Source organism: Pelophylax lessonae, assembly GCF_965119305.1.
Source record: "Pelophylax lessonae genome assembly, chromosome: 3".
Lineage (NCBI taxonomy): Eukaryota > Metazoa > Chordata > Amphibia > Anura > Ranidae > Pelophylax > Pelophylax lessonae.
In genome coordinates, this window is record NC_138770.1 from 332,551,030 (window position 1) to 332,563,491 (window position 12,462).

General features: G+C 42.2%; 1 protein-coding gene across 2 annotated transcripts in view; it reads right to left on the bottom strand.

The window, feature by feature from the left end:
* Positions 1-865: 865 nt before the first annotated feature.
* The window catches only part of HMGCLL1 (3-hydroxy-3-methylglutaryl-CoA lyase like 1), a 129,311-nt gene continuing 117,714 nt past the window's right edge, over positions 866-12,462 (bottom strand). For both annotated transcript variants that reach the window (XM_082252579.1, XM_082252580.1), the window contains one exon: positions 866-1,052. In XM_082252579.1, coding sequence (XP_082108705.1) covers positions 951-1,052 — 102 coding nt within the window. In that variant the 3' untranslated portion in view covers positions 866-950. The remainder of the gene's footprint in view (positions 1,053-12,462) is intronic.

Here is a 12,462-nt window from a genome sequence, read left to right on the forward strand (position 1 = left end):
TGCCTACAACTCGCCCTGCCTAAACACTCCGACCTGTCCCTCAATTCTATCCGGACACAAATGGTTTTTTCCTGCCTATCTTTCCCTAATCAGCAGCCAGCACGTTAATGTGTGCTCTGTCCCTGAATCTAAGCAGCATAATGACGCCGCTGCGGCTGCCTCGAACTTATAAAGACTTGGTCACATGCTTCAGACGGCCAATCACAGCTACTGAGACATTTGCAGGCATGGCTGGGATGGCTTAAGGCACACCAGTTAAACGATTGTTGATTGGCTGTTGAAAGCCCGCCATGAAAAGAGCGCCAAAGCATGCAAAACCCGGAAATAAAACGACCGAACACGGATTTTTACCCGAACATACAGTAAAGTGTCCGTGTCCGTGTTCGGGTACAAAAAATCCAATTATTCGGTACGAACACGAATAATACAGTCCGTGTTCGCTCAACACTAGTAAGGACCTGTCTCCCAAAGCAGCATTAATTATTTAAACTAGAAGCCACACACAAATGCTTTTATTTAGTTATACTATGATGGGCTGTTGATAATGCTGTCACCAGATGGAGTTTTAAATACATGTTCCTTGGTTCCCATGGTTTATCCTTACAAACAATGTTGCCTGGTAATGTCTAGAACAAGTAATAAAAAATAGTATCATATATTAAGTTACGTTTGTTTGAGGAGGAAGACATCAACCTGAGTCCAAATAGCGGTGCAGAATATGTTCTGAATCTCCCTTTACTACTTAAGTCCAATACAAGAGGATAGTAAACCATTCTGGAGTCATTGCAGTCATACAGATTGTTCTGACAACATAAACATGGCAAACAAAATAAAAAACGAAGAAGAGTTCCATATTGCATAACAGTTTAAATATTAAAGGACATTGCATTTTTATTTAGTGCTAGCAGTAATATAAGCAGCAGGACAGTTCCATTAACTAAGTAAACACATCATAAAGGAAATGTTGCCAAAGCCACTTTCGAGTTTGTCTTCTTATTAAAGGCAGAGCAAATAAACTGTCCAGCTTCCAATACTTTGGTTTGATTAACTCCCTAGGAAAAAAAAAAAAGGAAATAAATAAATTACACAGAAATACTTCCTACGAAAGGTTTGGGTTAAATCTTAGAAGCCAATTAGTTACAATAATCAAATAACTATACAATAAAAATTGAGCGTTGTGTTGTTTTAGGTAAGTATTATATTAAATCCTTAATGCAATTTCAAGTACAGACTGGAGTTCCATTTAGCCCTAGTTTACACCAATGTGATTTGTCATGGGATTCGACAAGTCAAAATCGCATGACAAGTCGCACTCCATGATTTGAAACCGTTCAAATTATTGGGACAGTATACTAGGACAAAAAACAGTTCCTGCACTACTTTTCTGCAATTTCATTGCGACTTGCATTGACTTCTGTTAAATGAAGCCCCAAACCGCATTTAAATCACACATCAAAAATCGCACTGATCGGTGGCTTTGAAATTTCCCTAACGTAGTGTGATTTCAAGGCTGCACTGGCAGGAACCAGGTGTTAATACATTATACTGTATTGACACTGAGAACCATTTTTATCTATGTGGTTAACTAAAGCCATCTTTTCTAGAGGTGGGCATCCTGTGTTTATAAGGGTGCAGGGTTTAGGAAAACATATTCAAGGGTTAAGGGTAGATGAGTAGATAATAAATGAAGGTGTAGTCTATTGAGCTGTCATTAAAATCCTTGCTTCACTGTTTGATGAATAACTGACCTAGACTGAACTTATCTACATATTAGGTCAAGACACTTGATACGCATATTCTTGTTTTGGGTTAGTGCTTGGTTCAGCAATGAAAGAGGGTAAGGAGGCTAAGCACTTCCTAATACATCTCAGGGAGGTTTACTTCCATATTTATATCCTAGCACCAGGTTTGCTCCCATAATTCTATCCTAGCATTTGGTTTGTTCTCATAATGCTATCATACCATTAGTTTGTTCCCATCCTTTTTACCTAGTATTGGGTTAGCTCCCCTAATTCTATCCTAGGAAGTGGGTTTGTTCCCATAATTCTAGCCTAGCATTGGGTTTGGGCCCCTGTTTCCATCCTATTATAATCATCAGCTTGGCTTGCAATTATCAAACCAACTCTTCTAATGTTCTGGGTCTGACATTTACTATCCCAACCTGAAAATGGTTATGCTCTTTTGAATTATTTTACAGTAGTTTAGACCAGCCTTTTTCAACCAGGATGACTTCAAATCTCTTCCGGGGTGCCTTGCCAAAACGCCTTAAAGGTTGCCTTGCCAAAACGCCCTAAAATTGTGCAAAAATTGTATACAAGCCAGCAGGTGGATGAAGCCTGCCTTTTAGTTACACAAAGCCACCAATTTTCATTGTGCACTATTACAACCTTCCAGCCGTCTGCTTCCTAACAACCAATGATGTCATTATTTGATAAGGAGGACATTGGGCACCTGCACAATATTCTTTGCCCCTCCCCTGCTCCTCTCTGGAATACTGGAATACTAATCAGTTCCAGTGTGTAAAGGTGTAATTGCTTTGGAAAAATAAATCACCTTTTAACATTGAGTGTCCAGAGTGTAAATGTTGCTGCATTTTGGAAAACTATTTCTTTAGTTTTTTTACATTTCAGAATGGGGTGCCTCGATAATTTTCAGAGGTGCCTTTACTGAAAAATGGTTAAGAAACACTGGTTTAGACTACTAATTTATTTTGCAATCTAACCTGGTGTGTTTAATTGACTGACTGAAATATTAAAAGCCTGCATAATACTGTATATTTCAAATCAAGCAGGAAACTATGGAAGTGCAATTCATAATCTGCAATCCAGGTTCAACATTTTCTGTGCATTAGTAGTAGAGTAAAATTCGAATTTATAAAATAATAAACATTTTTTTAATCTGCCAGTGTGCTCAAGCAGCTCTAAAATTCATTGCATTGTAGTGCTGTGCTTATATTAAATTGCGCTTTCGCGGGCTGAGAAGTGACAGAGTGTGTGTCGTGCCCAGCAGTTCATAATATTTGTGCAGTGACCAGAAAGCAGAAAGTATAGTTCATAAGTTCAGAAGAGCGTTGAGCTCTGTTTACTCTGTACTCGTTAACAGCTTGAGAGAAGAAAGCTCCCATTATAATGGCAAAACAAATACATAAATTGGTCTGACGAGTGCTTGACAGAATGGCATTGCATCCCAATCAGGGAGATTCATCAAATAGACTATATGCACTTTTTATATTGTACACATAGATAACAGGTTAAATCAGTCTTAAACAAAGCATCTTGAAACAGCAGCAATTCATGCTGATATTGACCTGTATTTACAAACAGCCTCGTTTATAAAAAGTGCTGCGTCTTCTTAACCTGAGCTTTTACTGCCCGGAAATGCAGCAGGTACCTACAGTATGAACCTATAAAATAGCATTTAGCATTTTATAGAAGTGCCAAACCTTTGTGCTAATACCTGCACTGTGGATGCTGTGCTCAAGAAATGTAAGCAGAGTGCAAAGGACTAGTTATCAGTATTGCCTGTAGACTCTCTGCAGCAGATCTTTTCCCTAGTACTGGCTTACTATGCCTTGTTCTACATTGTGTCTCTCTGTGAAGGGCTTTGCTTTCTAATGTCAGAGCTGCCCCTCCTAATGACTGGTAATTAGGGACGATATTTGAGTTCAGGGCTATGGAGGCCATATGCGCCTGCCTGAATCTCCTGCTGTTGCAACAGAAAAACATTTATTTAGTGGCAGTATTACTACCACCAATACATGACAACTTCCTGCTCTGCAGGCCACAAGCATCACTGGTTGCTAAAAAGCAAGAAACAGCACAGTACCAATGGTTATTTGGACGTAGGTGGCTGCCAGCATCATAGAAACCCAGGATTGCATTGCCTGTTGGCTTGTTTCAATTAGTAAACAAGGTGCCAAGCATTCCAGATTATGTCATTGACTAAATATGTCAAAATCATATTTGATCAATGACATCAGGGAGCATCACTGGCTGACTTGTTGACATTCAGCAACTGGCCGTCAGGGTGTCAGTTCACAGCGAGAGTGCGTTGGGTGGGGTTGTCGTGTTTGTGTTAGTGGGTTGTTGGGATCATTATTCATCATGATTGATACTCTTTCTACATCACTGGATGACATGATTGACAATGGATTTGCAACTTGAGACTTTTTCTTGAGGGGATGGAGTTTTGTTAACCAGTTCCTTCCCTGCCTATTGCAAGATGACACCTATGGGAACCTCTTGTCAATCTGGGTGAATGTCATATGACAGCGGCACAATCTGTCACCAACTGCATCCACCGGACACAGCTGATGACTGATCACTGTACTGGCCAGCTGCCGGTACCATGTGACCACAGTAACCAATCACAGCAGGCCATATGACAGCTGTAAAAAATGGATAGCTTTCTTTTTAAGCCATCCATTGTATACAATTGTGTTGCTAGCTGTGATTGGTTAGTGTGATCACAAGGTACAGACTGGGCAAATTAAAGCCCATCTGTACCATGTGATTACCTCTGGGTAAGCACAGCTAATCACAACAAAACAAACTGAATAAATCAATTTCATTCAGTAAAATGAAATTCATTTCTATAGGTAAACATATTGTGTAAAAAAAATAAATAAATACTGATCACTTCCCCAGAATAGTTCAATAGTACTATGGTAAGATTATATTGCTCTGGTCAAAGTGTGTTAAAAACAATGTAAAAAAAAATAAAACAAAAAATATAAAATGAAACAAGTACTCATTTTTTTTTCGTACTGTCAACGGTCTGATCAACGCCACACTTGTTAAATGATGACACTGTACTGCACTGGTGACAGTGTGTAAAAAAAATTTGGACAAAAATTGACAAGTTAAAAAAACTTGCCATACCTCTTACTAAATACCTTGGACTATCTACGTTCCAAAAAGGGGTAATTTGGGGGATATCTGAACAGTCCTGACATTTTTTGGACCTCAAGATATAGGCCTCAGAACATCAGGATTGATCAATTTTCAGATCTATACCATAGTTTGTTGACTCTATAACTTTCCTACAGACTAAATAATATACACTAATTTGGGTTATTTTCACCAAAGATATGTAGCAGAAAATACTGTGGCCTAAATTAGTGAAGAAAGATTGTTTATTAGGGATGGGCCGAACAACTCCCAGTTTGGTTCGCACCAGAAGTTTCAAACATCACAAAAGTTTAGTCTAAGGGACCCAAACTGGAAAAATCAAAAGTGCCTATTTAGAATGCTTATTTTTTTATTTGGCCTACAATGATTATGGGGGTCCGGGTACTGCTCTGGGGGACATGTATCAATGAAAAAAAGTTTGTAAAAAAAACATAATTTTTAAATGAGCAGTGATTTACTGATGCAGTAAGTGAAAGCATCAAATTGAGAAATAACAATAAAAATGAAAAATTCTCTTCAATATAGTGCCTGGAGGGGGACCCCTTATTCTACCTGTAAAGTGGCACATTTGTACTGTGTATAGAAGGTGCTACAGAAATAATTGCATTGCAATACTTTCTGTATGATGAGGCCACAATGTAGTGCACTGGGAACAAGACTAGAGATTTTGTTGGATAGATTCTGGTCTCTTCTGCAGACTTTGGATAAAAGTAACAAGTGTGTGTGTATATATACCCCTAGGTGTGGTTGTTGCAGGCGTTTTTCTGGGCATTTTTTGGGGGTCTTTGGAGGCAGCATAACATCTGAACTTCTGTATAGGGGTATATATACACACACACTGTATTTATACACATACACATATATAGGTGTTATAGCAGAGAAGCCATATGGGTGTTAATTATTTCATTAGCGCAAGCATAGGTTTCTGCTACTTTCACACCTATATATGTGTATGTGTATATATACATACATGTGTGTGTGTATATATACCCCTACACAGAAGTACAGATGTTATGCCTGCCTCCAAAGACGCCCAAAAAATGCCCAAAAAAACGCCAGCTACAAAAACGCCCAGTTGTGTTTTTGCAACAGGCGTTTTTTTTGGGCATTTTTTGGGGGTCTTTGAAGGCAGGCAAAACATCTGAAATTCTGTATAGGGGTATATATACACACACACTTATATGTATTTATACACATACACATATATAGGTGTTATAGCAGAGAAGCCATATGGGTGTTAATTATTTCATTAGCGCAAGCATAGGTTTCTGCTACTTTCACACCTATATATGTGTATGTGTATATATACATACATGTGTGTGTTTATATACCCCTACATAGAAGTACAAATGTTATGCCTGCCTCCAAAGACGCCCAAAAAATGCCCAAAAATCGCCAGCTACAAAAACGCCCAGGTGTGTTTTTGCAGCAGGCGTTTTTTTTGGGCATTTTTGGGGGGTTTTTGGAGGCAGGCAAAACATCAGTACTTCTGTGTAGGGGTATATATACACACACACACACATGTATGTATATATACACATACACATATATAGGTGTGAAAGTAGCAGAAACCTATGCTTGCGCTAATGAAATAATTAACACCCATATGGCTTCTCTGCTATAACACCTATATATGTGTATGTGTATAAATGCATATAAGTGTGTGTGTACATATACCCCTACACAGAATTTCAGATGTTTCCCTGCCTCCAAAGACCCCCAAAAAAACACCCCAAAAAAATGCCTGCTGCAAAAACACACCTGGGCATTTTTTATAGCTGGCGTTTTTTTGGGCATTTTTTGGGCATCTTTGGAGGCAGGCATAACATCTGTACTTCTGTGTAAGGGTATATATACACACACACATGTATGTATATATACACATACACATATATAGGTGTGAAAGTAGCAGAAACCTATGCTTGCGCTTATGAAATAATTAACACCCATATGGCTTCTCTGCTATAACACCTATATGTGTGTATGTGTATAAATACATATAAGTGTGTGTGTATATATATACACCTATACAGAATTTAAGATATTTTTCCTGCCTCCAAAGACCCCCAAAAAATGGGCAAAAAAATGCCTGCGCCAAAAAAAAAAAAACGCCCAGGTGTGTTGTTGCAGGCGTTTTTTGGGGCATTTTTTGGGGGTCTTTGGAGGCAGGCATAACATCTGAACTTCTGCATAGGGGTATATATACACACACACTTATATGTATTTATACACATACACATATATAGGTGTTATAGCAGAGAAGCCATATGGGTGTTAATTATTTCATAAGCGCAAGCATAGGTTTCTGCTATTTTCACACCTATATATGTGTATGTATACATACATGTGTGTGTGTATATATATACCCCTACACAGAAGTACAGATGTTATGCCTGCCTCCAAAGATGCCCAAAAAATGCCCAAAAAAACGCCAGCTACAAAAACGCCCAGGTGTGTTTTTGCAGCAGGCGTTTTTTTGGGGCATTTTTTGGGGGTCTTTGGAGGCAGGCAAAACATCTGAAATTCTGTATAGGGGTATATATACACACACACACTTATATGTATTTATACACATACACATATATAGGTGTTATAGCAGAGAAGCCATATGGGTGTTAATTATTTCATTAGCGCAAGCATAGGTTTCTGCTACTTTCACACCTATATTTGTGTATGTGTATATATACATACATGTGTGTGTGTATATATACCCCTACACAGAAGTTCAGATGGCATGCCTGACTCCAAACATGTCCTCAAAAAATCCCTATAACGCCTGCAACAAAAAGCAGGATGACAGGGGCGAAGCCACTATCCGGTTCTATAAGTGTTCTAAGAGAACCGATCTTTTCTCTATAGCGGTCACCTTGACATGGATGGGTTTTGTCACCCTGGCATAGCAGTCAGAGTCAGTTAACCCTACACTACACTACGGTCCCCTTACACTTAACACTTTCCCTACAGAAACTAGATTATTTAATCTAACTATAGTGGAAAATAGTACCCTAACTACACTAGATATTCCTTTCCTCACACTAATAATTGCTAAATGACACTTTGAGAGCAGAAGTAACAGAACTGCTTCCACTCTCTTCCACAGCCCTGTATTAAAATGGTAGAAATTTGGCGAGGCTATCTTATATACTGGGGGACGTATTCACTAATGATTGGCCTCTGGACCCCCTAGTCACTACAATCACATTCCTAGCATTCCCCTGCCCCCTCAATTGGCTTTTACTAATGGTTCTGGTCCAATCACGGGCTTTTAAAGCCCAGTTCCTGTCCCATTGCATTTTGGTCGGTTCTGGTTGCCGAATTCCGAACTTTTTCAGCAAAAAGTTCGGAATTCGGCCGAACCTCGAACAGTCAATGTTCGGGTCGAACCGATGGTCGACCCGAACCGTTCGATCATCCCTAACCATAAACCTATAGAGGTACTTTTGATAAAAGCAAGAATTTACCCTATTGTTAGAAATTGGACTGATATTTACCTGTCAAACAGGTGCAGGAAAATTGGTCTTTGGGTGTTAACTGTGCCCATAAAACCTACACCAAAAAATATCCTCCAGATTAAATCAACACCCACAGCACTAGGCAGCCTAGAAGTCTTGCAGAGGTTCCACATTCCAAAAACACTTAATCAATGACATCGGCATCAGGGGCTTCATAGCTGCTGCTAATCCAAGACTGATTCATTTTGATAAATGTCAGACAGTACACGGAGTCTGTGCACAGATGCATTCTATTATCAGTAACAAAACCTCCAGCAGTACTGAATGCCAGTTTGGAAAGCACGCTCAATGCAGGGCAGCCCAGCAGATCAATTTCATAGGGGGCAAATTCTGGCCAGTGGTCTCCTGACTCAGTAACCCAGCGGATCATCAAGCTCTCTGTATTCCCCCCTAGATAATCGTTCAACATATGATGCAGGCGCTGCCGATAGATGTGTATGCTGAGAGCCAAGGGCGGCGAGGACTAAAAAAAACATGAAATGCATTACTTAGGTGACCTCCTTTTCCATTGCTCCTCTATTGACCAACAGAAGCCTCAAAACTACATTTTCCATGACACTGTAACCTTCCAGAGTCAGGAAAAGCATTAGATAAACTCTGCTTTAAAGTGTCCTGAAGAGATTTTATCTTTTGCACCCTCTGTAGGGGTGGGATGAGTTTTGAGACTTTCCCCTTGTAATAGTGATCCTTCTTCTGATGTCACGTAATCTTGGGTCCTTTTGTAGGCTTTGAAGCAAGAGGGAGCCCATGCACCACAAGTTTACAGAAGCATGAGAAGCAGACTCCTCAAGGTCACCGAGGATTACAGTATCTGGAACTGCCTCCCCCCAGCCATGTACTACTCCCAAGGGTTCTGGGGATGGAAAACCATCTGTTGAGGGTTGAAGTATGTCTTCCTTTGCTTCAATGCCTCCAAAACTGCCAGAATCCTCCTCCGCCTCCCTCTACTCTTGTGTATTCTGTGGTGTAGGAAGAATGGTGTCTGCATAAAGTGGGCCTTGAGAGGAAAGGAATTCCTGCTCTTCCTCCCGCTGCTCTTCTTCGAGTGCCCTGTCCATAATGCCACGCAGAATCTGCTCCAGCAGGAACACAACAGGGATTGTGTCACTGATGCATACATTGTCACAGCTCACCATCCTTGTGGCCTCCTCGAATGGTGACAGTACAGTGCATGCACCTTTATCAGCAGCCATAGGCGTGGGGAAAAAAAGCTGAGCCTTTCTGAGGCTGTCGTTGTGCCATTCTCACACAGGTACTCATTGATGGCCCTCTGCTGTATGTGCAGCAGCTGCAGAATTGCCAAAGTGTCAAGGTCTTACCTTGCATTCCTGTTGACAGCCATCTTGGACATGTGCGGACAGCTGTCTCTTATAAACTGTTTGCATCATCACTTTGCTGCTGCCTGGGCGTCGCTCAGTGATGATGTTGAACCCCTGACTATATATATCACCTTATAGCTTTCAGTCCTTGCCCTTGTGTTTGTGCTCCAAGGTACATCACTGCTAGCAGTCTTCTGTTCTGTGTTCCTCCGTGCATGACCTAGCTTTGCTGATGACTTTCCTGGCTCTCGATCATGCATCGGCAGACAACCCCACATCGGTAGATGATCCGACATTGGCAGGCTACCTGCTATTGGACTCGACCCCGGCTTGGATGACAATGCGCTTCTAGACTCAATCCCGACTTGGATGACTACCCGCTTCTGGACTTGACCCCGGCTTTTCCTGATTTTTGCTCCTCGCTCTTGCTGTGCATTTATTGTTTGTGCCCTAATAAACTGCTTATTTTTATTTGCATCATCATGTGGTCTGGTTTCCTGGCATTCTGACAGTACACCAGGGCCATGAATCCTGACGATGCAGGTGCTCCTATGCTCCCCATGCTGGTTACCAGGCTCGATCAACAAGATCACCTTTTGGGTCACTTCACTCGGGCGTTGCAGACGATGCTTGAACGCACACCACGCCTTGCTCTTGGTACTGCTAGGCCGGTGGTCCCTCCTGCTGCTGCTCCTGTTGCTGCTCCTGCTCCTGCAGCTGGATTTAGGGCTACCAGAGTAATGACTGGTTCAGCTCCCCTCCGGGAGTGCTATGGGGGTGAACCAAGTCAGTGTCGTGGCTTCCTAAACCAAGTGGGCATTTATTTTGAGATGGTTCCTCAGGCATTTCCCTCTGACAGGTCCAAGGTGGGCTTCCTAATCTCATTGCTCTCAGACAAGGCCTTGGCCTGGGCAATTTCCATATGGGAGAATGATAATCCTGTAATACTCGATTAACCGAGTTTTGTGCCTCCTTTTGTAGGATATTCAATGTGCCTGCTTGATCTGCGTCTGCTGCTAAGCTGCTCCTGTCTATTCAACAGGGTATACCATTGCCGAGTATGCCATAGAATTTTTTACCCTGGCAGCAGAGGTCAGCTGGAATAATGAGGCCCTGGTGGCTGTCTTCATTTATGATCTCTCCGATGCATTGAGGGTCTCATAGCTTTCCTGATTTTGATCGTTACCAGACTCAGGGAGAGACCATAATTTAAGGAGCACCTGTGGGGGCCTCCTACCAGATTGGCTCCTATGTTTTCTTCCCCACCCATTCCTCCCTCACCTCCCATGCATCCTGGGGATGGTGTGTCTGGCTGTGAACCCATGCAGCTGGGGTTCACTCGTCTTTCCGAGGCTGAACGGGCTTTTAGGAGGGGGGAGGGCCAGTGTCTTTATTGCAGCCTTGGTGGGCATTTCCTGAAAGCTGGTTCTACTCCAAGAAGCTGTCTCCAGCTGAATGCAATTACAAGATTGGAGACAGAGAGCTCTTGGCCATTATTCTTGCTCTCAAGGAGTGGAGACACTTGCTTGAAGGTTCCATGGTTCCAGTTCTTATTCTCATTCTATTCTGATTATAAGAATCTGATGTATCTATCGGAGGCAAAGAGGCTCACAATCTGTCAGGCCAGATGGGCCCTATTCTTCTCTCGTTTTATCTACGTGGTCTCCTATTTGCCCGTCTCCAAGAATGTTGAAGCTGATGCCTTGTCTCATCAGTATTCTTCTATGTTGTCCTGGGAGGACTCCGTACCAACACCAGTCATACCTTCGGATCATATCCTGGCTGCCATCCACACCAACCTAACCTCTCCTCTTGAGCAACAGACCTGATGCTCCCACAGAGAGACCTGCTGAAAAATGTTTTATACCTGAGGGGTTGCACAACAGACTGTTATGCACATACCACAATTCTAAGACTGCCGGTCATCCTGGTAAGAACCAGTTGTCCTGGGCTATTTCCCATCAGTTCCGGTGGCCATCTCTCTGCACTGATGTTGCTGCGTATGTGACTGCTTGTTCAGTCTGTGCCCAGAACAAATCTCCGTGGCATCTTCCCTTGGGCCTACTGCATCCCATTCTCACCTGGCCATGGATTTTGTTGTAGAACTTCCGGAGCCTCGAGGTTACAAGGTTATCCTCATGGTTGTTTACCGGTTCTCCAAAATGTGCCACTGTGTTCCATTTAGGAGGCTGCCTACCGCTCAGGAGCTTGCCTCGGTGTTTGCCAGGAAGGTTTTTCGCTTACACGGGTTGCCTAAGAAGATTGTCTTGGACCGTTGGGAGCCAGTTTGTCTCCAGGTTCTGGTGTGCCTTTTGCTCCCAGTTGGGTATTCGACTCTCCTCCTCGGCCTACCATCCGCAGTCCAATGGTGCCGCTGAGCATTCCAACCAAGCCCCAAAACTATTTCTCCACTGCTATATCTCTGATCATCAGGACAATTGGGTTGATCTGCTACCCTGGACAGAGTTTGCCAGGAACTCTGCCATCAACTCGTCTTCCGGAATGTCTCCATTCATGGCCAATTATGGGTTTCAACCCATTGTGTTGCCTGAGTTGTTCTCGCCACAGAACATCCCGGCTGTGAGGGATTATCTTTGTGCCCTCCGTTCCTCTTGGGTGCAAATTCAGGAGTCTTTACAGGTCTCTGCACAGTGCCAGAAGCTCCAGGCAGACCGTAGATGTTTATTTTCTCCTTCGTACCAAGTTAGAGAGGGGGTGTGG